Source organism: Gouania willdenowi, chromosome 16, assembly GCF_900634775.1.
Source record: "Gouania willdenowi chromosome 16, fGouWil2.1, whole genome shotgun sequence".
NCBI classification, from domain to species: Eukaryota; Metazoa; Chordata; class Actinopteri; order Blenniiformes; family Gobiesocidae; genus Gouania; species Gouania willdenowi.
Window position 1 is genome coordinate 30,442,446 of NC_041059.1, and position 25,999 is coordinate 30,468,444.

Here is a 25,999-nt window from a genome sequence, read left to right on the forward strand (position 1 = left end):
GTTATTTTTGTTTGTGTGATAAGCACACCCTTTTAGCATGTAGCGATTGTAACCGTGCAAAATTAAAATCATGTTATGAGGTGAACTGTATGGTTTATAACACTAGCAGCCATTCACACGAACACACACACACTCCCACACTGACTTACAGTAAGTTTCTGTAAGGCTGGCCTTTTATACCTCAGCTGCCCGTCATGGTCACTTTTCCCCAACTTGTCTGCTAAAGGCCTTCAGCTGGAGGACAGTCAACAGCATGTGAAGGACAGTGTAAATTGGTGTGGGTGAAAAAAAAGAGGAAAACAAAGAAGGAGAGGTGTATGTTTTTAAATGGATGGGGTTGAGGATACATGAAAGTAGAGTTTTAAAGGACAGCAGCTTGTGCTTGTGAAGTTCAAATGTAAAGGGTGGCAAATCATTACATCAATCTAGTTACTGAAAATATATCTCTCCTTCTCTCTCTCAATTAAATTCAAAACAGCTTTATTGGCATGAGAAACAAGTTTACATTGCCAAAGGTAGAGAAGAAGAGTGCTAAAACTCTTCGTAGCTATTAAGGAGCTATTTACTCCCTATTAAACTTGACGCTCCGGTGGCTGAAGTAAATGCGGACTGGAGAAGAATTACAAACGTGTTTAAGTTGGAGTAAATGTCCGCAGGGGTTGGAACTGCTGCCATCTGCAGTCACAGATTTTTTCGGGTCACGGATTTTAGCATGACACCGGCACTCGGCTGCCACTCAGCTCGGCCTCAGCTCTTGGTAACGTCATCGACTAGTCGATTTTGACTCGACTAGTACGCACATAGAATGGCAGCCATCTGCCTCAACTGGTTGGGGTTTGTGGACAGAAGGACCAACAGAACAGGATAGAGTGATAGAACATCAGAGTAGACCAGACTAGTTGAGCCGTGAACCATCAGGAACTGTCAACTCCAGCTTCAAGACACCTGAAACAGAAAAGAGAGAGAAGGACGAGGAGACACTGACTGCAAAAAAACATGATTCAGCATTTGTAAGTCTGCCTGCAATGGTTTAGGGCTTTATATTAATGCTATTACATGGTATAATATAATTCTCTCAACTCTCTCTCTCTCTCTCTCTCTCTCTGTGTGTGAGAGAGCTTGTCTGTGTTGTAATGGAACTTGTTCATGTTTGGAAGGAAGGGTTCTATTATGTCACTTCTTTTTTCTTTCCCTCTCTCTTTGTCTACACTATTTGTCATGTATCAGTCTGTATATGTGTTGTATATTTTGATTACTCTGTAATGAAGACATTTTTATGACACTGTCTCATCAAATCTCATCAAATTCAGAGTTTAGTCCTAAGAAAGCTTATGTGTCAGTATTTTCTTTCTTATGACCACAGAGTTGCTCCATCATGCTGTTGCTCTCATTGCAGAATACAGGATCAGCTGCTTTACACCGAAGGAGAGAAGATGAGGCGTCAGTAGGAAGCACACCGCTGGCCAAGCAGCCGTCCAATCAGGCTTCAGACTATGCAAGCAGCCCAGTGAAAACAAAGACAGCGACAGGTATATTTATATTTAACAGTTTATTTAACAATAAATATGCAGTTAAAAATATTTTCTGCATCTTCACCAAACAGTGAATGTAATTGTAGTGAATTCTGTTGCAATGTAATACAATTATGTTGCAATAGCTAAACCTATGTTAACGCATTGCTATAGATCAGTGTTTCTCAAAAGAGAGTACGTGTACCCCTAGGGGTACGCAATGGCACTACAGGGGGTACTTGCGAGAGAGAGAGAAGATAATTAACAAATGAAAGCATTAAAAATATGGGATTTTACTGTTTATTTTTAGTTAAAAAATAATAATTATACTAAATATTTCCAGCAACTCACAAAAGAACAACAAAATACACAACTTGACACCAAAAACACACAAAAATACTTACTATTTTTTCCAACGCACAAAACGACAACAAAAACACTAAATGTGAGAAAAATACATGAGATCACTACAAGACACAAAAATAACAGCAAAAACACAAAATAAGAGAAAAGCATACTTAATAATAAAAAGACCAAACAACAAAATACACAAAATTACACCAAAAACACAAAATTACACAGAAAAAAACACAAAATGATGATAGAAATGATCTTGATTAGAACATGAACTGAAAATACAAGGGTAAGTCCTGGTCCCACTTCAGGAGGGAGATGACTGGAAATGATAAATACTTAATACTTTTTCATTCCACTTATTTAGAAAATGAGATTATTTAAAATGTGTTTTATCACCCATTCCTTCCATTATTATGCTCTACATAGAATTCTGAGTAAATTGTGTTCGTTGCACAAATTGGGTACTTGAGCCAAAAAAGTTTCAGAACCACTGCTATAGATGATGCTTACTGTTTAGGCCCCGCCAGATACCACTTGCACCCTCAACAGTACATATTGTGACGCTTTAATATCACAATATGTTCTCGCACGATGTATCGCCCCACCATTACTTAAACTCCCTATACACCATGTACACCATTCAGTCTGCTACCTGTTAACATGCAGGGACTAGTACTCTGTTTAACGCCTCTTCCAACATGGGCCTCAGCAGTATTTTTCATTTTATGCACACATGGTTATTTATAACTCTAATAGGCCACCTCCTCACTCAAATGTTCCTCAGTGGATATTTAACTCGGTACTTTGGTCCACTGGAAGGTTTTGGCTGGCTTTACATAAAACAAACGAGTTGCAAAGTTTGAAAAAAGCAAACCAAACAAACTTTTTAAGGAATATTTCAGATAGGACTATTTGAATTGCGCCGTGTTAAGTATCAGGACATGCCAACACTAACTGTTTTGTGTCTGCTAAATCAATAGGCTAATGAGTTATAGGATGTGATCGGTATTCGTTATTTTTTTTCCTAAAAATGCTTATATACAAGTCTGTAAAACCCCATTTGTTTTTGTTTTACTGGCTCAATTAAAATGAACCTCAATCAAATTTTGGCGGGCCTTTAGAACCCTGCTGCCTTCTTGATTTAATAAATGTAAAAGATTAAGACAGTTTTCAGATTTGATGAGGTAAAAGAGGGATGAAACAAGCAGATTCTGTACAGCTCCTGCAACTGTGTCCTAAAACAAGTAATCTTCATCATATCCAAAATGTATGCTGTCAGCTAACCTCAAACTCTCTTTTGTTTAAGTATTTAGACTGTGAAGGGAAAACAAGATGTTGGTAACTTCATGTTTCTGGTCTATTGGTCTGCTATCAAAGAAGCAGTTACTGTGCTGTCTGTATAAACACAAGTAAAAGATATTAATCTCCTCTAGAAATTAGTGTGGTATTGCACGAAATGAAGTCATAAAATGTTATAAATTGTTTTTGCAAGTGATCAGCAAAAGAATAGTGCAGCAGCATTAAGTCTTTGGGGTTTTAATAATAAGGAGACGATAAGTGTTCCTGCAGTCATAAGATTAACACATTTTTAACAGCAAACACAACCATTGCTCAGCGTTCACCCCGCTGTTACCCCACTCTATGCTATGAGTTTCTATAGGTCCTGTTGTTCTGAGGGAAACAAAGATATTTCATAAGCAATCCCAGATGTTCTGCTTTGTTTGAAATAATCAAACATATCATTTCTACATTATTGTGTGTTTTTACACATTCGGGTAATTTAAAATGCTTATAATGCATGGCAAACCATGAGTGATACTTGAGTTGTGTAATGAATTAACCTTGAAATACTTCAAAATTTGCTTATTTTCTTGCTGAGCCCCAATAACACACAGCACGTTTCCTCTGGAAGTGTGAGCCACACATGATTTATAGATTAACTTATTCTCAGTCTGCTCGCTAAGTTACATCTGTTTGTATATTAATTACTAACCTTGGATGATTATCACCCATGCACTAAGAAATGTTAAATGCTAAATAAATAGTTGTACATACACACACACACACAGACAGACAGACACAATCATGAATCCAACCATCCATTTCTCAGCTCGCTTGTTGCTTTTTAAGGTCACGGGGTAGTGCTGGTGCCTATCCCAGCTGTCATTGGGCACTAGGGGAGGGTACACCCATGAACCAGTCTGTTGCTAGGCAACATACACAGACAGACAGACAACCAATCATAGTCCCATTCAAATCAAACGTACAGTCATGGTTTTGGATGGTGGGAGGAAGCCAGAGAAAACCCACACAAGCATGGGGAGAACATGCAAACTTCACAAACCAAAGTGTCCACCCCACTGCTTGAGCCCCGGACCTTCCAAATTAAACAAATAGATTAAGATGAAGTGCATATATGCATTATATTCTTGTTTAAAATATAGTTTTTAAGCTGGAAATGAACAGTAACAGCTTAACAAAATGTTGCTCTTTAAACCCTCACAGAATATGAAGCTTTCTAATGAAATGACTGAAAACAAAAACAACAAATATTTGAAAAACGAGTTTGACAGTTTCAGTTGTCACTGCAGTTACTATTTTAAAGCAGTGGACATTCTGTTATTGTAAAATGCAAAAGATCCAGTATGTTATTTTATTTTTTTATTGAATCAAAGTTAGGCCAAGTGTCCTGGTAATGTCACACGGACTACTCTCCTGTGTCTGATGCTATGAATGGTTATATAGTATAGTCTAAAATGTCACGACATTAAAATATGTCTTAATTTTTCTGTTTTTTTTTGTTTTTTTAACTAATTTACTTAATTTCCACCATTCAGTCTCTGTGTCTGAAAACACAGAGTGAGCCACACGTCTGGCTTAAAATCCAAAACAAATCATCTCCCCATCAGGAGGCAACTGCTGTTCTTTATGTCTATCAATCCCCTAATCCTCGGTGTGTGAATGTGCATTACATTTGATTTAGTGAGCATTAGCTATTTAGGTTGAACCTCTGTTCATATCCACTTCTGTTTGAGACTCTTTTGTTGATTGTCTTAGCCGTCTTATATACAGTCACATTTAGGTATTCATTTTCTTTGTTTGAAATGAGGCCTTAGTTAAGCCGCTCAGGTACAAAATCTATCCCAAACATTTGTATATATATATATATATATATATATATATATATATGTAATGTTATTGGTTCAATAGTTTAATGTCAGAAGGAACTCTGTATGTTGGTTTTATTTTGTGGAGTGTTGCTTTCTGACAACCCATAAGACAAACTGTTTTATTTATTTATTTATTTGAATTAGGACTGCATATTCATCAACATGTCAGCATAGAGCAACAACGTAAATATGTTAGCACAATGGCTAATTTTCCATTGTCCTAAGGCAGGTTAGTAGAGTAGACATTCAACAAGACATGATACAAAGAATACATACATCACAGGACATTACAAGTACAAGTAGTTAAGATTAAGACTTTGAGGCCCTGTGAGTGCATGTCTGGTTAGTTTTCAAGCATTGTTTCAGTGTAGTTTTAAATGCTGAATAGGTATCACAGTTTTTGACATGGGCTGGTAGCCTGTTCCATGACTGTGTGCCTCTGATAGACCTCACCATTTGGCCAAATTTAGTCCTGCGCCTTTGTACGTTGCAGTCCCCTCTGGTCATTGCTCTGGTGTTTACTCGACTGCTATTTTTTATACTTATAAAATCCATCAAGGGTGGGGGAGAAAATTTAATTAAAACTTTAAAGATGAGGAAAGCATCCATGAATACCTGATATCTGTCAAAATCCAGAATGATATAATTTCTTAAGATGTTACAATAATGATACTGTAGAGGCTTTTTGTCCAGAACTTTTAGTGTTCTCTTGAAGAGAGACTTTATTGGCTTCAGGATAGTCTCTGAGGTATGAGACCAAGTAGTATAACAGTAGTTTATGTGGCTGATTATCATGGCATGCATATAGACCTTTGCTGATTCTGTGGTGAGAAAAGGTCTAATATGTTTGAAATTGGATAGATTGAACTTAATTATTTGCTCAATTTTCTTAACATGCTGCTTGAAATTCAAGTTGGAATCAAAGACTACCCCAAGATATTTAAATTCTTCTACCACATTTAATCTCTCACCATTGACTAACACAGATGGTTGTTCACCATCTGCTGGCTGCTGAGAGAAAAACATACAGACTGTTGTTTTAGTGTTGAGATGCAGACAAGAGTCTTGGAGCCAGTGAGACAGTGGCACCATGACACCAGAAAGAACTGCAGCGGCTTCACATTTTGTTTTTGCATGAACATACAACGTGGTGTCATCAGCATATAACTGCACCTTTACAGCTTTACACACATCAGGTAGATTAGTGACATATAGACTGAATAAAATTGGTCCCAGTACTGAGCCTTGTGGGACACCAGCCGTGCATGCAAGAAAGGTAGATTATGAATATTTCTACTGCTTGTTTTCTGTTTAAAATGGGTTAATTTAGCAATTAAAACCTTATGATTTATTGCTCGCTTTATGCTCGCTTCAGGTCAAGGAACAGGTCAATTGACAAGTCCCACATTTTGATTGGAGTTTCACTCCACAGATGCATTAAGACGTGTTTAACTAATGGGCTTGTTGTCTCAACAAGTGCAAAAGGTAACCTAAATGAAACAAACCAAAAAGTAAACCCTAGAGACTAGTTTTTGTTCATTCATTCAATCATTTATTTGTTTGTCCCTACTGGCTAGTAACTGAATATAGCCTGTCTCTTGCTTTTTCCATTTAGAAACATGTGTTTTTAGCTTGAAGTCTCTTTAGTTTCCTTGGATCATTCACTGAAATGTTCTGGGTAGGTTTGTAATTCCTGCATGTTTATCTCCGGACATCTAATCCAGCTGCTAAACTTGGACTGAATTGATTGAACATAGCTGATGCAAAAGTAGGTGAAAAATTACCCATATGTCTTTGTAAATTTGAAACTAATCAACAAAGACAAAACAAGACATTTAAACAAAAATATTTGCCCTCAAATGCCTGTAAGAAGTAAAGAAATTGGTCAAGGTATGTATTGGCTTACATTTAGCTAAATTATCACTTGGCATTTGGCTTTATAGCTTGACTGCTTTATTTCATCACAAGTCCAAAAAAGGTCCCGTTGTATGACGTGCTCGATTTAGTTTCAGGGCTATTAGGGGTGTAAAATTTCTCTGGGGAGTCCAATGCGGTTTCAGTAAAAGTTTTATTTTTCATTTATTTATTTTGGTATAAGACACACGATGTTTGCCAGTTGGATGCAATGTGTGTTTAAGCTGTCATTCACAAATTTACAGAAAATCTAATACAGTGATAACTGAAGCTTTTAGCCAACCTCCGCCCCTGGTGATGATGCTCAGGTGCAGGAGTGACAGAATGTTTTTAAGTTGCCAAACTCTTACATATGAGCGTCTGAAGCCCAACTGTCCAATTTTAATGTTTAGTTTGAAAAAAAAAAAACACTGATAATGTACTAAATCCAGTCTCATCCAAATAAAATAGCAGCTTTTTTGCCTCCCAGAGTTTCAGCTCTAATATTACAGAATAAACCATAATCCACCAAGTTTTTTGCTACGTAAAACCCCTTTTAACAATGGTACACGCTCAATGTTCCTACTTCCAATCGACCATTTGAACTGTTGCCTGGCATTTATATGATGTAAGAAGAGTGTTATGTTGTTTTGTTACCACACTCAGCCATAGCTACAGTTTCGCAGTAATCAATGGGGACTTTCTCTCAGGCTTTTTGGAGTTCCTGTTAAAGTGGAGGCAAATGTGCAAAGACACACTGCAGATCATTTCCCCAGAAAGCACTAAGGGCATGGTGATGTCATAGCAGGGCTGCCCAGCTTAAATCTCACCACCCACATCCACTCTGCTTCATTTGCAACAAAATATTTCACCCTCTTTCTCTTACCTTTTTGGTTTTGGTCACTGCATTTGTTAAATACACATGTTTGGTACATGTTAGAAGACACCATCGACTGTCAGAGCCAACACCGACTGAAGCCAGATCTCTGGCTTTGAATACTGTACTCAGTAGAAAATGAATACACACAAGTCTATAACTGTTTTTAGGAATGACGCATAGTTGTAATCACAGTCACACATCAGACGTTTCCATTAGGTTGTTGTTTTCCTGTATGGGATGTCATCCAATTTGCTTATATTTCCAGTCAGTAGTTTCTTCTCTGGCAAATTGCTGTGGTCAAAGAAATATAGAACCTGAGGACTTCATCTAGAGTTTTAAACATATTTCAGGTCTTTTCATTCTCAAATAGGTTTTTTGGATGTTGCATAGCCCAAACTGTATTCTCAGAGATTATCCAATGCAAGGCAGGCTGTGGCAAACCAAGTCATTCTTCCTCAATTTGTAGGTTGATTTCTGCCTGCCACCACAATCGCACCACAAATTGGTTCACATAAAACCAGCTTCTGATGATTTCTTTCCCTTTTTGTCACTAATGAATGTTCATTTTTGAGCAGTGTGTTTCTGATCAGAGGCCCCGAAGTTTCAAGCTTCTCTTTGTTTAGAAAAAATCAACCAAAGTTATGATCTCCCTTACTTTTCTTTTCAATCCTGAAAATAGATGTTAGTCGTATGAAAACATGGGTATTCATGCAGAGAAATCTATCCTGCTATTTATAGCTTGTCTTTCATACTGTCGACTTGTTGTCTGGATTATTTACAGAACTTAACTGTTTTTTCTTTGTTTCCTTGTAGGACGGAAAATATTTGATTTAATTTTTCAGGAACATATAATAGAAAAAGCTGGATAACATAAACATCTATCTCACACATACCATAATTTCCGGACGGTTTGAACCCTGCGGCTTAAACAATGATGCGACTAAGTTGTGGATTTTTTTCAGTTTTATAAGCTTCATGCCGCCACAAAATTGAGCTTTGTCACATTAGACCAGGTGGAACAATGAAATTAACATTAAATCGTACTTGCTCGCGCTGAATCATTCTGATCACTCGTTTTGTCATGATGCACACTGCCTCACCATAGCGACGACGCGGAGAAATGTTGTCAGAGAGAGAGAGACAGAGCGTGCGCCCGCTGCAGCAGCAGCATCAGTGTGGATGAAGTAATAATCAGCCAGTTTGTAATAGAAAGATAAACAGCATAAATTTGTTAAATCACTGCGTTAGGTTTATTCAGGATTGATCGGTGCTCTGGACTCTGAGGCTTATGGAGACGCTTCCTTTATCCAGACTGTTCTGATCTCTGCTCCGTCTACGGTAAAAGTCAGTCAGTTTGTAATAGTAGCATAACAGCATGAACTTGCCAAATCACCACGTTGGATTTGTTCAGAAGCGATCACGTCCATATTCTGACTCTGATTCTGACTCGCTGTGATCGCTCCTTGATAGTTAAGGGTAAGAAGAGCGAATGAAGTGGTGTATCAGTCTGGTTCCAGTAAAAAGTGACCATAAAAATCTGTAAATGGACTGATATGTAGACGTGGGGCGTGAGGAGATGACTTCATGTAGTAAAGGAAACTTATCAGTTGAAACACGGGCATTTCCATGAAACCTAAATTGAGTACAGCAGCCCACCCACCTGCCCGTTCTGATTGGCCAAGTTGTCTAACGGGCACCCTCATCAGCCAAAAGGGTGCGGCCTATGTTAAGCTGCAGCATTTGTATGGATTTTTTTTAGAAAATTGCTAAATTATTGTAATGCGACCAATAAAACAGTGCGCTTTATAGCCCGGAAATTACGGTACACATAAACACATTTATAAAAGTGAGAAGAACAAAAGATGAGAAGGCTTTAGGCAGAACTTTACAGTCATACATCACTAATCTAAATCCAAGTAGCTGTTTTACTAATGGCGTTGAATTTTCATCGTGGAGTTAGTTTTACAGTAACATTGGTTCAGTAAAGACAATAATTTGTCAAAGTAATGATGTTGGATTTTAAAAAAGAAAACAAGAGAATTAAGTCCTCCTGAAATTGAGCCCCCACACCTTTACTTTCAGTTTAGGCTCATAGATTTCCATTTCTGGCGTCTGAGGACTAATGAGCACATTCAACGCTGCCTCCATGTTCAAGGATGGTTCTAAATATGCTGTCAGAACTGTGTATGTACATAAGGATGCCATGCTTTGTAGATGTTGGCTAGGGATATTGAGGGTGATTATAAAGTTTCAGAGATGGAAGTCCATGTAGAGATGTGGTGTACCAGATGCAGTGGTGGTTAGCGTTAAAGCTATAGGCGGATTATTCGTGAAACAGAAGGAGACAGGAAAATGTGCTTTAAGAACTGGTTGATGAAATCGACAGTCATGTTGGTATTCTTGGTGTGCATGTGTCATTCCACTGCATATGACATGTTACAACTAATATAATGGTGAAGACATTGATTCATAAGTAACACAACATATGACAACTATGATTCTCCTGAATTTGTAGAGTATAGCCATTATACATTTAAACTTCATCCATTTGTCTTATATCCTAAAGCTGCTTAACCACAAAAATCACTTTTTTTTTAAAACTGTAGCTGTATGTCATCCAAAAGTTGTTCTCATTTATTAAGGATGCCAATGTCACCACAAAAACACTGCCAAAGTGACATGTGCTTTCTTGGATTAAAATTTGTTGACCAAACAATGGTGGATGTTGATTCTGTTGCCAAAATTGGAGTGATTGCATATCACATGATAAAAATGCAGGGAAAAAATGACATCAAGTGAATCACTGTCTCGTCTGGTGAAGTAACTCAAGAAATCATCAAGAATGAAGTAAAAACAGTTCTTTAATAGACTTTTCCATTTTGGCTCTGTTTTTGCCTTCCTCTTTGGGACATGGAATCACACAACACTTTCCTGAATTTTCAAGTCACTGGTCGACCATTTCTCAACAAATTGATTATAATGGAGTCAAAAACAAACTTCGCGTGGCAATTTCTACTTTTGACATTTTTGAGTAAATCGTTTTCAGGAGATTTATGACAACATACAGGTACATTTTTTAAAATATAATTTATGTGGTTAATAATAATAATAATACATACATTTTATATGGCGCTTTTTAGGACACTCAAAGTCGCGTTTTAAAATTAAGGGATTATTCTTTCATTCCACACTTAGTAGTGGTAAGCTACTATTGTAGCCACAGCTGCCCTGTGGCAGACTGACGGAAGAGAGGCTGGCATAGTGCGCTATTGGCCCCTCCGACCACCACCACACACTACATTCATACTAGGCAATGTGGGTGAAGTGCCTTGCCCAAGGACACAATGACAGATACTGTCCCCCACTGTGGCACCTGGAATTCCCAGTGGTCTCCCATCCAACTACTAACCAGGCCCAGACGTGCTTAGCGAGATCTGGCAATGACAGGCTGGTATGGCCACCAGTGTTTGGAATAACGGTGTTTAAAATAACGGCGTCATGTAACAGCGTTTTTTTTTTTCAGTAACAGGGTAATCTAACTAATTACTTTATGCGCCGTGACAGCGCCGTTATCGTTACTGAACGTTAAATGCGGTGCGTTACATGTATTGATTCAATAAACTGTTATCCGAAAGCACCCCTGGCATCTCACTCAGCTGTAGTGAGGAGGTGGGTTAAAAACAAGGTATGCGATTATGATTGGCTAAGGCGGCGTCATGTTTCACGGTAGCCAATCAGAGCCAGTGTTTTCACACGTGTGCCAGCACACGCGGCACACACTACAGATTTGATGAAGCAGCAGAGATGACGAGCATGGAGCATTAATTGTGGTCAAATGCAAGAACGTGCATGTGAAGTGTTCATTATATCCAGGAGTGAAGACTTTGTCGACATTCGTGCAAGCAACTCAAATTTAATGAAGCACCTCACAACGACACACGCACCTAAAAAATTTGAATTATTTGACATACAGCAACTTTTTTTTTTTTTTTTTTTTTTTTTAAACAGTAATGCAAATAGTTACTTTCCTTGGTAATGAGTTACTTTTATTATAGAGTAATTCAGTTACTAACTCAGTTACTTTTTGGAACAAGTAGTAAGTAACTATAACTAATTACTTTTTTAAAGTAACGTTCCCAACACTGATGGCCACACATTAAAACTGGTTCACCAGCTTTAAGTATTTAAAGCCCCTTTAAAAACACAATTGAATTTAAATTAATTGTGTAGTATTTGATGAGGATTCTCATGCCCGGCTGTAAAATGTACTGAATTGAAATGGCAACTTAAAGGCAAGATTACAATTTAATTGAGCAGACACTTTTTATACAAAGCAACGTACAACACGAGCGGTTAAGGTTAAGGAACTCAAAATCAGTGATGCCCAGATTGGATTCAAACCAATGACCCTCAGATTACAAGCCTACCTCCTTAACCGTTACACCACCACCGCCCTATTACAGTACACTCAGATTCCTTGGCCATTGCAGTCAATCTGGAAGTGACACTTATTGTTTTGTAAGGAATTCAATGACACTAAAAAAAATGGATTCCCATAAACATTTAAATAAACTGTGATGTCCATCCAAAACAAGTAAGCGAGCAGGTTTATTAAAACAGTTCAATGCTGCCTCTGCACACAGCTGTATCAAAATACACAACACTCCATCTCACTGTAAACTATTTGTAATTGGAAACATACCAGACAGATAGCAGGCGGCATGAGGAGAGCTTAAGATTCTACAATGATGCAGATTTTATGGTTGGGTTAGTCAACACAGAGGAGGCTTAGTCGCTACTTTTTGACCAAACATTGACCAATCTTTGTCCTTCTTTTTCTGAGAAAGGAAAAAAATAAATAAAGTGCATCTTCAAATGCAGAAGATGCAAACTCCATACAGAATTGTATTGTCCACTCTGGGAATGAAAGCCTTCTATTTATGAGGTAGGATAAATACTGTAGATAAAATGTTTTCTAGTCTAGAATGAGGTCTCCTTTATGATCGGAATATCAGGCCTGAATGTGTCATTATTTTTTGGGTTACTGCAAATTGAATATGTTGCTATGGGATTACTTGCTGCTAAGAGTTGTCAGGCCAACAGCTGACCATACCACAGCAGACACACCAGGGAATGTCATGTCTTTGAGCTCTGCTTTGTCTTTGTGATTTTTCTAAGTTGTCGTAACTTAGTCACCTTTTATTCAAATTTAAATGTTTGGAAAAGAGTTTTGAAGGGAGTCATCACAGTTTGTCATATATTTACTAAAAACGATTTATTTTTAATGACAAAGTTTAAAGAATGGTTAAAAATGTTTGTTTGTTTGTATTTGTAATTTTAAGGTCAAAACTGATATGATATTTCTCCATACACAGAGTCACGTCCCCTGTCCATTCCCGTAAGGGTGTTGCCTGAAAGTACAGCAGTGGAGCCATGGTCATCCTCAGAGGTGCAAATGAAGGAGATGATCGCACAAGTCTGGGATGCTGTCAAACGGCTCACACTACAGGTAGCTACCCCTTTCCTGGGCTGATCTGGGTTTGTACAGGCGGTTCTAAAAGCTTTTTCATCACATTATGATCAATAGAGTTGCATAGTGTACCGGTATATATTTATTTTTGGGCGTTAAACATACAGAATTGTCAGCAGGAGCCAGTCCTTTTAAGATTCACACGAGGTAAATAAGTATTTTTTTTTTAAATGTAGTTTGTTTAGTGAAACACTGTAAATCTCTGATAGCCACCACAGTGCAGATGTAAGGGTATCTATTAAAGAATGGTCTTGTTCTGCTTAAGCCCATCTGTGTTAAGGTTTATCATGCTGTCAGAGTTTCAGTGTGTTTCTCTGCATATACATTTCTTGTAACATAATTGTATTTGACTTACTGTTACCTTTCTATACACTAGAATTAGTTTATTATTTTTTATTCTGATCTGGAAACAACAGGCATTTCAGAACGCTACATGTCTAAAATCTAGTCAATCAGCAAGTTGGAATACAATCAGACTACCATTATTATCATTATTATTATTATTATTATGGTTGACATTGCATTTTCACAGTTTTGATATGAATTGGTCATAAAACAAAAACATATTCTGGGACTTCTCTGAAGCCCAAAGGAGATTATTTTATTAGTTACCTTAGTGTTTTTCTCTGTATATGTACTGTCCCAAGAATCACCGTTTTTTTTTATTGTCTCAAAGAACGTCTTGGCTCCCACTTCTGCCAGGTATGACACATGTGTGATATTTTATCAAGTGCTCCTATCACTATCAGTATCACAGGCTGTTTATTTATTTATTGTGTTTTTGCTGCTCATCGTGACAATGCTAAATGACAAAATACGTTGCCTGTCTCCCTGCAGATTACCTATATTTGTACACAAACAATTTGCCACAATTAGAGCGATAGATGAGTGTAAACATATCCGTGGTATCATTATTGTGGTTGATTAATCCTGTTTAGATCCCAGTTTTGTCGTAGCCAGACAGCTTAAAGGGGTTGCATTTATCCGCTGATCTTAGAGCCAGTCTTAAAAACAAATGCAGTCGTCACATTTCCTCACGGGGGGCCGAATTCTGCCTGATAGAATGTCCATATGTCTGTTTAAGTGTTGAGATGGACAGCTAAGTGCTTCTTTTGTGTCTGTTTGCCATTTTTCGACCAGACCAGTTAGCAAAAACCACATCATAACCAACCCCATGTGACGTACATCAGTACGTGCTGACAACTCTGTGACAGGCCGAGTATTGATGCAAAACCGAAGCGTGATGGTCTTCACATGTGTTTCTATGTCCACAAAGCTCTTGTTTGCACAATACTAAATGAGATATATGAGTATATTTCTCTTTGGTGGAGTGTTTGGATACTTCCTGCGATTGCCAAACAGTACTCTGAAATGGTGCCTAGTGCCTTTGGGCTAACACATTTTTCTTCATAGGGTAATTATGGTGGTAGTTGTTTAATCACTCAGATAAACCTAAATTCCATTGAATACTGCTGTTGAACCATCTTATGGTTTCACATGATGCTTCTATTCCTTTTTACTCTTATAGGGTGTAGACTCATCGGCCTCTTTTTAATTGAGAATGTTTACTTTTTTTGTTAATTTGCTCAATCATCAAGCAGACCACACCTATTTCTGACAATTTTACAACCCAACAATAACAATAACTTACAATACCAGGTCTAACTGAAAGGAAAAAAAATCTCTTCAATTATTACTTTCCTACTGTTTTTTTACACTCTTTGGTGTCAAGTGGTTATAGTACAATCACAACAGTGCTTGGAGAGTTAAATTTCAACTTAATTCTCCTGTAAAATGTATTCCTGTCTGACTGTATAAATTCACTACAAAGGCACAAGTATGCTGTAGTCATCTTTTATGAATGCGCATCCAAAGAGACTAACTCATTTTGGTTGAGACCACAAAGCTGGAACACATTTGTGTAAGCCATCATTTTAGAGTTTGCTACCAGAATTTTATATTACCCTAGTGCTGGGCGTTTTAATGCATGGGTGACTGATATTTAATGCATAGTGTTTATCCTGCCTGTTACAAGCATCATAATGTGCTTGAAATGTTGCTAAGAGGCAGATTTCTTGTGCATTTAAACAAGAAGTAACGAGTCCCCCAACAGTTTTTAATTTTTTTTATTTATTTTTCTTGGGACAACACAAACTAATGTCAGTCAGACATAAAAGAAAGCATTACATTATTTTACTGAACTCGTGCTCCACAACCCAGGTCCCATGTCAGTCCTCTGAGCTGTTTACAGTACTTCCACAAAAGTTAACTCAACCCTTTAATAGTTTGCTGAGCCCGTCACTGCCTCCACTTTACTCTGTCCCCTTCGGCTGTGCAACGGGGACCACACAACCCACTGCTGCAGTAATTAGTCCTTCTGACACAGGAGTGGAAAAGAACCAAACCGAACAATCCTTAGAACCCAGGTCTTGAATATCCCCAAACTTAAACTACTCCATTTATTTTAGTGAGATGTAAACAGAATACCTAAGGGCCTTCACTTCTGTTACACATGTGCCCAATTTATATATATTTTTTTCTTTTCAAAGAAAGGTTGTGAAGGATGGTGCAGGCAAAAAGGTACAAACTAGTTATTTTACAGCTGCTGTTATTTTAATACTAAATAGAGAAGATGCAACTTATGATAAAATTATATCATATGGTACCTGTTGTAAGTGCTGTGCTTCTGCTTTCCTGTAAATCAAATGCAGGATACCAATAGTGAAATTCCCATGAATACTGATTATGAGTGGACCAGAATAAGCAAATTGAATTATGGATTTGATACAATTTTTTTTTCGATAGATATTAAAAACATAAGCAAATACTTAGACTTAGACTTTTTATTTCTTGGGATTACAATTTCCTAGAGAGAGTGGTTAAATTTGGTTTTAGAAATGACTGACAGGCTAGAGTGAAAAACTGCTGCCACTCCCCCTCCCCGACCAGTCTCATGAGGGGTGTGGTGGTTATTATAACTGGGAGGACTGGCTTCATTCAAATTGACATAATCATCCTTTTTTAAGCCAGGTCTCACTGAGGCATAGTAAACCTAATTGATGGTCAGTTATGAGATCACTAACTAAGAGAGATTTAGAATAGAGGGATCTGATATTTAATAGTCCACATTAAATCGTTTTTTCATTGTTCTGTGTTTTGTTTGTAGTTTTAATTTTGAATACAGTACATGTTTATGGTTTACTTCTCTCCCCTGGGCTTTAGTTTGCACTGAGTGCTGCTTTCTACAGACCGACACGATGTCTATAGGGTGTAAGTGCTCTGTGCTTTGGATGGGAGAGCTGTGGATCACAAACTAAGTTTGATTTTAGCATTTGGGCTCCGTGTGAGTTAGAATGGAGACCCTCCTTTTTAAATAGATCTGCACGTTTCCATAACAGGTTAAAGTCGTCAATACATGTGAAGTTATGGTCCGCACCGATTCACGTCGCGTGGTGTCGTCTGTTCTACATGTAACACTATTTTATTAACAGTAGCTGGCAGTATTGGTAGCATTTGGTTAAGTTTATCTAAGATAGTGTGAAGTGTAGCACCAGGAATACAGTGTGTGGTGGCATTCAAAATGGGATTTTTTCTGTTTTAAATCAGTGAGTGTAGTTGGAGGAAAGAGAGTACAGGGAGTGTGATGGGACCTGACATGTAGACTGAGTGTCTGGTGGTGAGCGTGTTGCAGCTGGACCTTAAAGAGCCTCCATCTTGGAGGTAGGTTGACGTGGAAGCGGCTTTGCAACAGCCGAGACAGATGGAGTAGAATGGTGTTTATCTGTGGTGGAGGAGGCTGGAGGGCTGTATGTTGAGCCAGAGCATCTCTAAATTGCTGCTTTGATCAGTTTCCGACGGGGCTGCAGAGGATTTAGATCAATGAGGGTTCGGTCCCAGTGGTGGTGGAGAGGTTTTCCTGGTATTTGTCTTAGTCGACACAATTGCGCTGTGGTTGTGTCCATTTTCATGTGAGAGCTTCAAAAAAAACGGTTGTGGAAAGTAAGTGGAGAAGGGACGTCTTTTTATGTGGATTTCTTTCGGCCACGCACAACAACTTCAGCCCATGACGGTTGGCGGGGGGTTGAACAGGACAGTTTTGAACCCAGGTTGTCCCAGGGCACAGTCTTGTTGTCACGTAGTGTAACAGTATTAGAGAAAGACAATATCACTATTTACTGTTACAGCTAAGTCCAAGAATTTGGTGAGAAGCTCATACTTCTTTCTGAGTTCATCAGAAAGGCGACAGATCTCTTCCAGTAGATTGGTAATTTTCTTGCTGCCGTTTAGTAGTAAAATGTCTTTCCATTACAGTGACCTTGAAGCAGTTTTACCACAGTCTGTAGATGCGGCCATCTTGGTTGCCAGATCCAACACCCAAATGGTTAATGACTTCGTAAACAAAATTTGATTCAATAGCTTACCAATGTCTGAGTGTGTCATACGGCTGTATTAGACACAATGATGTCAGTGGAACATACCCTCCAAATGCAGCTCCTTTGTTCCTTCATGGCTATAAAATATGTAGGTGGTGTTTTTTTAGGCACCACCTACATAGCTTAACATTAGGTCTGAAGGGCAGTGCTGCTTCTGTCACATTGGCTGGTGGAGCCTGAAACCTACTTGGAGTTTTCTTATGGCTGCTCAACACATTGATCTCATGAACTTTGTATTGCGTCCTTTGACCTTTTCTCCTTTCATTCTGCAAATGTTTTCCTCCACAACTTGTCATCTGCCCCTCCACACTTTGTTCACAGGACACCCATGTTTTCTCTGGGACCTCACAGTAATTGTAAGTGATCAGGATGGTGGTTTTATTTCAGGAATTTTTACATAATTCCTTCTATTTAACACGTGAATGTGTTCAGCACTGGCAAAGGAACACGTTGCTACCAAAACTGAAATGGGATCTGCTGAAACAGAGACTGTTGCCATGGAAAAATGAAGTAACACTGCTCATTGCAGCTGTGATGAATTAATGAGAAGGATATTTTTGAGAGCAAAAGAAAGGAAAAAGCAGTGGGGTAGAAAAGGTAAAGTGATGGAAAGGAGAGTAAGGAACGGAAGTGAGAAAGAATGCTAACACATTTGGCAGAAGGTGAGTCTGAAGGTGGGAATGAAAAGATGGACAAAGGAGAATCAGGCGTGCTGTATGGTCAGTGGAGACCACATTCAGCTGAGCACATGGTTTTAATGAGCGCCATCTGACCTCCTGCTTACACGCCTTGTGCAGGCTCATTATTTCATTCTCTGCCACCCGCTCTCTGCATCCCATTCAACACATCATCCTTGTTGTCTGGTAGATTCTAGAATTTCCAAATGACTTATCATTATAGCATCATTCTAAGCTGTCTACATCACTTTTTTATGTGTACTGCACTCATGAACTGTCAACTTTTATTTATGTAGTTTAGAAATTGACAACACAACAGGTCCTCCTTGGTGAGACAATATTGGGAAAGGTTTGTTCATCGTTGACAGAATTCATCCTTCACTGTTTTTGCAAAATTGCAAACATAAGCTCTCAAAATCGTCACGGAAGCATTTTGTATACTTTTTCTACTCTGGTCTGTTAAATATGTCTCAAGAAGCTCATTTTAGAAGTGACTAACTATTGACTAGCAAATAAGAGATATTTTCTAATGAAAGATACATGATAGATTTCAGTTGGTTCTATGGAAACTACTTCAATTCAGATGACTCTGAAATTGCTTATTCATATCGACGTGTTTCTAGTCACAAGTACATCCTGAGTTCTAAGTTATGCCTTAAAGCCATCTGCATGGGCCCACCGTACTGCAGTGATGGAGAAATGATGGTTTGAGATTAAGGGTGGGAGCAGGCCTGGCCAGCCGCACTCCAAAGGCCACAGTTGGATCAATAAACCCAGCGATCAAAGTCGTAATTAACCCACCACGTTAACACAAACAGCTAGGCCAGCAGAAACAAACAAAGCCTTCATGTCACCTAAAGCGTTTATTTTTGCAGATTTCCACCTCGGCCAGGGAGACCTCCAGAGCTTGTCAGCTTCTGTAAGCAGTGTTAGAAGAGAGGAATGCAGGGCCACAGGGATGGCGGGCTGCCTGGTCACGCTGACGTGCCAGGCCACAATCATATTGCTTGTGGTGGCATGTGACGGAGAGCTAGTTCATCTGTTGTCTTGAACCATCTTAACTAAATGATTGTCCCACAGACACTAGGAAACCTACTTTCTGAGGTTTACTCACCACATTCCCATAACATACCACATCTGCTCAGTGTCTTCTTGAGATACACACGCTATTCATAGAAAGCTATAGAGGAACTTTTTTCTATGTTACAATTACAACTCTAACACAAATGTGTTCTTGGACACAACTCCCAAAAGGAAGGTTGAATGTGGGTGGGGTGATGGTGTTCATGGTGGTGATTGTTAAAGTGGGGGGAGGTGTATGGGGTACTCAGTGGCCCCTCTGTTCATCCAGGCATCCACTTCGGAAACAGGGTGTCCTGTCTGGTCCATGCACAGGAAGATTATATTTGGAGAGATATCAGGTTTTGAAAACAAAAACCTGTGTTTTCCGTTTCTGCTGATCCTTCCACAGAGATCTTTCTGCTCCAGTGTTGCAAATGTTTTCACTTGGGATGCAGGAGAGTGTTTCTAATTTCCTCTAGTCTATCACTGGGTGATTTCCTGTGTTTCGATGCATACTGTGAAGAAAAACTGAGAAAGAAGTTTTATTTGGATTTGATACATGCATGCTCTGGTCCGTACAGAGCTTGTCCATCCATGTTTTCTTTTCCTTACAGGAGATTCAGCAGCACGTCTGTCCACAGAACCTTAGGTCAAATCCCACAGCAAAACCCCACTACTGCCAACAGTGAAGGAGACCACATATTGTTGGCCTAATACTATTCTAAATATATATTTGGGTGATGATAGAAAATATACAGATGAAACACTTATTCTAGGGAAAGTACTTTCCTTAAAGTAAATCCAACAGAGTGATATAATCCAAAGTTTGATGCTTTAGAGCTTTTTAGAACACTCATGAACTGTGGAGATTTTTTCAATGTAAAATAACAAAAACAAAACATTTAGCTGCTTTTCATCAGTATGACTACTCACAGTCACTACCAAGATTTTCATCCTTTTGTATTTTTGTTGTCGACTTAACCAAATGAGTCACATTTTGGATTTGTCACTAGATTTACAGTCAGGCAGCTGCGCTAACACACAGCTGTGCTTTTAGGATGAACTCAGAATTGTTTTTTATCTTTCTAAGATAAATAAGCCCTTTATATATAACTTTATCTACAGCAGCGTACTAATAACCAACAATGTAAAAGACAGTATTTATAAATGTTTCAAATCAGGAGATGGTGTAAGCATCTTACTTAAAGTCTCATCATACTTTCCCCTAACTTTTAAAGTAAGTTTGTTGTTACTTTTTATGTTGATAATTATTTCAAATATTTAGCAACTTGCCTGTTTTCACATCTTTCTGCTCGTCCTATACAGCAGTGTTTCTCAAACTTTTTTGGGTCTTTTTCCTCATTTCTGTTATTTTTGAATCCAAGTACCCCCTACAACATTTTGCTTAGAAAACTATTTAAAACAACTATAGAGCATAATGATAGAATGTGAGTGATAACACATATTTTAAAGCATCTCATTGTGTAAATACATTGAAAAAAACAGTAGTGCAGTGGTTCACAACATTTTTTCAATCGTGATTCTTTCATTGAAGAATTTCTGGCGAACCCAAAGACATTTTTTGATCATGTTTAAGCTCAGATATTTTTTCTACTGCATTTTAGTTTAACTAGATTTATTTCACAAAGTGAAACTATAGAAATACAGTTATTTAAGATTGTATGTTTGAATTTGAAAAAAAGAACAATAATTCAAACATTTCAAAGATTTATTTAAATTTTTCAAAAATTTCAGACGACCCCATTTAAACTCCAGGCCTTAGACCTTAGGGTTCTAAGGTTGAAAAACATTAATTTAGGGGCTCCTGAATAGATTAATTTCTCTAGTTTTTATCATTTCCGGTCATCTCACGCCTGGGGTGGGACCAAGACTGACACTTTATTTGCTAATTTTCCACTTTCTCTCTCCCTCAAGTACCCCCTGTAGTGCCATTGCATACCCCAAGGGGTACATGTACCCCCATTTGAGAGACACTCCTATACAGGATTGCAGAGTTGATCCCAGTTTAAATTAGGATTAAGGGAGAGTAAACTCTTTGATTAGGATGCCACTTTATTCCATGGCAGATGGAGAGAGGCAACTTGGGGGGACTAGGTGGGACTCGTTGATTCAAGTTATTGTAGGCTGTTCCTTTGTAGTTTTCAAACCCACAGAACTTGAAGTTCGACATCAAAACTTTAGTTTTAAACCATTACTTGAATTACCTCACTTAAATTTAAACTGTAGGAAATATTTATTCAAAAGCATCTGAGGCTATACCACAGTGACCCTTAAGAAGTGACCTTTCCTTTTGGTGAAGTTTCCTGTAGTCTAAGTAGAACCTTTTTACAGAATGGACACACTCTCCGGCATCCCTGGGTTGCGATTTAGAGCAGACAGGCTGCCCTCCTTCTAACGTACAGTGCTCTCATTTACTGCTGGGATCCACTAGATCCTAACAGCCTCATATGGTTATATACAGGCCATTTCCACATGGCCTCAGCTTTTAAAAAGCTTGAGTGGCTTTGGCTCTCAGCGTCTTCTCTATTAGAACCTGCTCTGCTGGAACCAGATAAAGCATCTTCACAAAGACTCAAAGGAGAGTTACTACACAAGACAGATCATAGTGTCTCATTGCTGCACAGAGGAGCAGGAAGTAAGTGACGCTTTTTTGGGGGTATTAGCGCTGAAAGATTTGAAACAGGGTCGACACATGTGGCTGTGTTCTAAATGCTATCTGATGTACAGAGAAGTGATCAGGAATAAAACAGAGCAGAACTCACCACAAAAAAAAATCCCATATTTAGAAGCCTGTGATCTGATGCCAGACAGGGATGAGACGAAAAAAACAGACAAAATGTCTTAAGGCATTTTACCATTCAATCAAAGAACCCTCCGAATAGAGCTGTTTCAGAGCTAAAATGTTTGGGGGTTTTTTCTTTAGCTTTTTGTGTCCCTGTGTCTTTTTAGTAGTAAATGTTTACTCATAAGAGCACATGGCTCCTTGATCCAGAAAACAGATTGAAATAAAACCTTTTTATTTCAGATCAAAGTGTAACTAGATCCTTGTTCATTTAGAGGCCTGAGCAAAGGGGCTCAATCCCTAAGTCTAAGGATAAGCAGTGGTCACCTACTAAATAACCAGGCTGTCACTCAGAACCCTCTGGCACTCTCAGTTTAGGAGTTCTGGAGCTCTTTACCAAATCTCTTGTTTGTCAGTGAGCATTCTTAGACTTACAATATTTAAGTAGCACATGCCACATGTTATAACTCATCTAGTTTGTCTCCATGCTCTGTCAAATGACCTAAATATACTGATCTACCCCATCATTGCACCTGGATTCTTGAACATTAGTTACACTATGACACACATCTCTTGTACTAAAACAAATGACACTTAAAGCTATTCTTAGTGACTTAAGCCAATAAAAATATGTAATTGTTACAATCCAGTCATACTTGTGTTCAAAGTTTCTTAGCCTAAATTAAGCTGATAAACATATTTTGATTTTAATTTACTTTGCAATATTAGGTTTTAGACTAAACAATTCATCTTTAATATTTTGTTGATGGACAGATTACTGTATTTTAGTGTTTATAGTGTTTCATTGTAAATGACAGGCTACTGCCATTAAATCATGTTTTTCTAGTTAAGGTCTCGCACGTCCACCCTCATAAGGAATAGATTAGATTCTGTGTTGCGTGTTTTTTTTTTTTTTTTTTTAAACTAAGATTTGCTGGTCAAAATTGAATCGTTTGGGCTTTTTTTGAAGTATATTGATGTAGGGTGGCGTTGATGATCCATTCAGCCTCTTTAATCCACACATGGTAACACATTTAGCCAGTCTTTTTTTTTTTTTTTTAATCTTTAGTCATTAGAAGCAGAAGGTAATTCAAGACCAATCCTAGGCTGCTGACGGTTAACTCCAGTTGTTGTGTTAAAAGATTCAGTTACACTTTGACAGGACATGATGTCATTGGACAAAAGGAAAGAACAATTCTGCCTGTTTGACTTTTTTCCCTCACTGAATCATCTGTAATTCCAGATACTCATGAACACACGTGCCATTTGCACTTCCACCCAACAGTAGGATTTCATTTACATCCTGAGCCACAATTTTGGACATTTTCTTTCCTTGGCTCAGGCATAGCCATCCCCCCCTCACTTAATCAGAAATGGATGTTTGACTCCTACTTTTGTTAAAAATGTGTTTCACACATAAAGAAAAGAGCAGAGTGCCACTATGCTGATGTTCATTTTGTTGTGCCTGAGTCAATTTCAGGAGCTGTTTTACATTTCTGCTGCACTTTTATTCCACATTACCCTTAGCCCCACTGAAGGTAAAGTTGTGTAACAGATATTCCACACTGCAATTATTCTCTAGGCACTCAGATTTATTTTTGTGCCCATTTCTATTATTACATTCATTTCAGAAAGTTCCCTTTGCTGTCCCTGGAAAAGCAGCCGTTCCAAGTGTTTAAACTAACAAAAAATATATTTCCACGATCTAATTATGGATGAAAATATGATTCCATTTGCAGAGACTAATGGGTGTCTTGTCAGTTCAGCAACATGGAGCAAATGTGACTGTTTGCCTCCCAAGCATGTGACGGAACAAATAGAGTTTTAGGTCACCCTGGCATCCCTGTCAGTTTCCTGTTCTGTCACAGGACATTGTGCAAGCCTCTTCTCTCTCACTCTCTTATGCTAACACACCGACACACACATGTATAAATGTGGTGTGCCCATGAGCCTTCGATGGCGAAAATTTGTCACAGAGCTAACTGGTTCCAGCACTCTGTTTATTGGCTTGTTATCAAGCTGTTAAACACAAAGTACCTGGACAACGTCAAATGAACTTTTACACCTGAAATGTAGACAATAAACACATATAAACGCTCTCTTTGTGCCCTCAGCTTTTTATATATATATATATATATTTTTTTTTTTTATCTTGTGCTGAGTATGTCATAACCCAAAAGACTTTGGATGGAACTGTGGTTGGTCAGGACAGCAGATGCTATTTGTGGTTTTGGCTGCAGTTGGAGCAGTGATGCATATGAGACTCACTGACCTCAAACTTGTCCTCTTGGATCTGTCAGTGTGTCCTGCAGTGCCAGTGTTCCTCTATGTTGTACCTTTATTTGTTTCAATGTGTGCATGTGGGCTTGCGTGTGCCAGTCATGAGTCTCTTAATGGTGGAGGTATCCGGGTTAACCCATTTCTGTGACCGTAGCCCAGAGAGTGGGAGGTGGGATATAGATAATAGCTTTCAAGTCATGGTCAATGTGAGAATTTATAGTTTGGTGATTTATAATGTGTTCTTAGGTTTAAGTGGCTGTACCAAATCTTGCTCTCAAATTTGCCACCAGGGGTTAGTTTGTCAGCTGTGTTTTATGGGGTTTTGTTTTGCTTCTACATTTTTTTTTTTTTAAGCCCCTGTCTCTGGTTATGTAGATCAAATAACCTTTTCTCAAAAGACGAGCAATGAGTAGACAGCTTGATTAACTCATTCAGTGCCAGCCATTTTCAAAATTTCTACCCACTCAATGCCAGCCGTTTTAGAGCATTTTGACTGATTTTTAAAGACCCACAGAATATTTTGTAGTATGACAATCTGAATCCTGACACCAGGTTCTGAAAGATTAAAGTCTCATCAGAAAAAAATATTTTTGTTTCTAGCTTGTTTCGTTCTTCTGTAATCAGCAGTTGTATTGGGGCAAGTTTCACACAAATAGCCAGTTTGTGACAAAAAGCTGAGAAAAATGGCTTTTTCTGCAAAAATCTATTAGTGACTTTGAAGCATTTTTTTTTTTTGTTGCTTTAGTGACACCTCAGCATTGGTTTCCTTCTATAAAACTACAAAAACAACACTGAGACCGGGCTTTTGAATGCAGCATTTATAATATTTTGCAATCTAGGTCAGAGTTAAATGGATTTCTTACTGTATTTTGGCATTCCTCCAAGTCTCTCCCCATCAGTCTCCACACGCAACTTCCTCCTCATCCCGGACATGCCAAGTGTCAGCGCTTGCCTCGTTTTTTTTTTATTGTTTTATCTCATCTATAGACATGAATGGCACTCAGTGAGTTAAGTAGGATACTTGGTGAGTTTCTTGTTTTTCTTGCTCCAGATTGAGATAGATGTTAAATATTTCCAAAAATGCTTGTTTGGTTAAAAAAAAATCCCAAAAGTTTAGACTATTTGTAAAACGTTGGCAGTAGGATATTTTGTCTCAACTCTTTATTTAACACGTTCATTGTGTTTGACTTGAAGAAAACTTAAAAAAAAAAAAAGGATAGTTATTGTGGTTGAAAATGTGGACATGATGGCTTGATTCACATCCTGGCTTAATCATTGACTGTTAGTACAGCTTTTTATTTCTTTGACATTGTTATTTTTTATCTTTTCATGCCATCCCCTTTTTTTGAGAAACCACTAGCTGGCTAGCAATCATCCTCAAGACCAACATTTGGTCTTCAGCT

The 25,999-nt window shown here is 38.2% G+C and overlaps 1 protein-coding gene across 6 annotated transcripts in view; it reads left to right on the forward strand.

Annotated features, from left to right (window-relative positions):
- vps13b (vacuolar protein sorting 13 homolog B) overlaps positions 1-25,999 on the forward strand; it is a 399,448-nt gene that overhangs the window by 136,081 nt on the left and 237,368 nt on the right. For all 6 annotated transcript variants that reach the window (XR_003675707.1, XR_003675708.1, XM_028469709.1 and 3 more), the window contains exons 21-22: positions 1,397-1,529; positions 13,187-13,320. Coding sequence is in view for 4 of the 6 variants with exons in the window: in XM_028469709.1 (XP_028325510.1) it covers positions 1,397-1,529; positions 13,187-13,320 (267 nt within the window). In the remaining 2 variants the exon portion in view is untranslated. The remainder of the gene's footprint in view (positions 1-1,396; positions 1,530-13,186; positions 13,321-25,999) is intronic.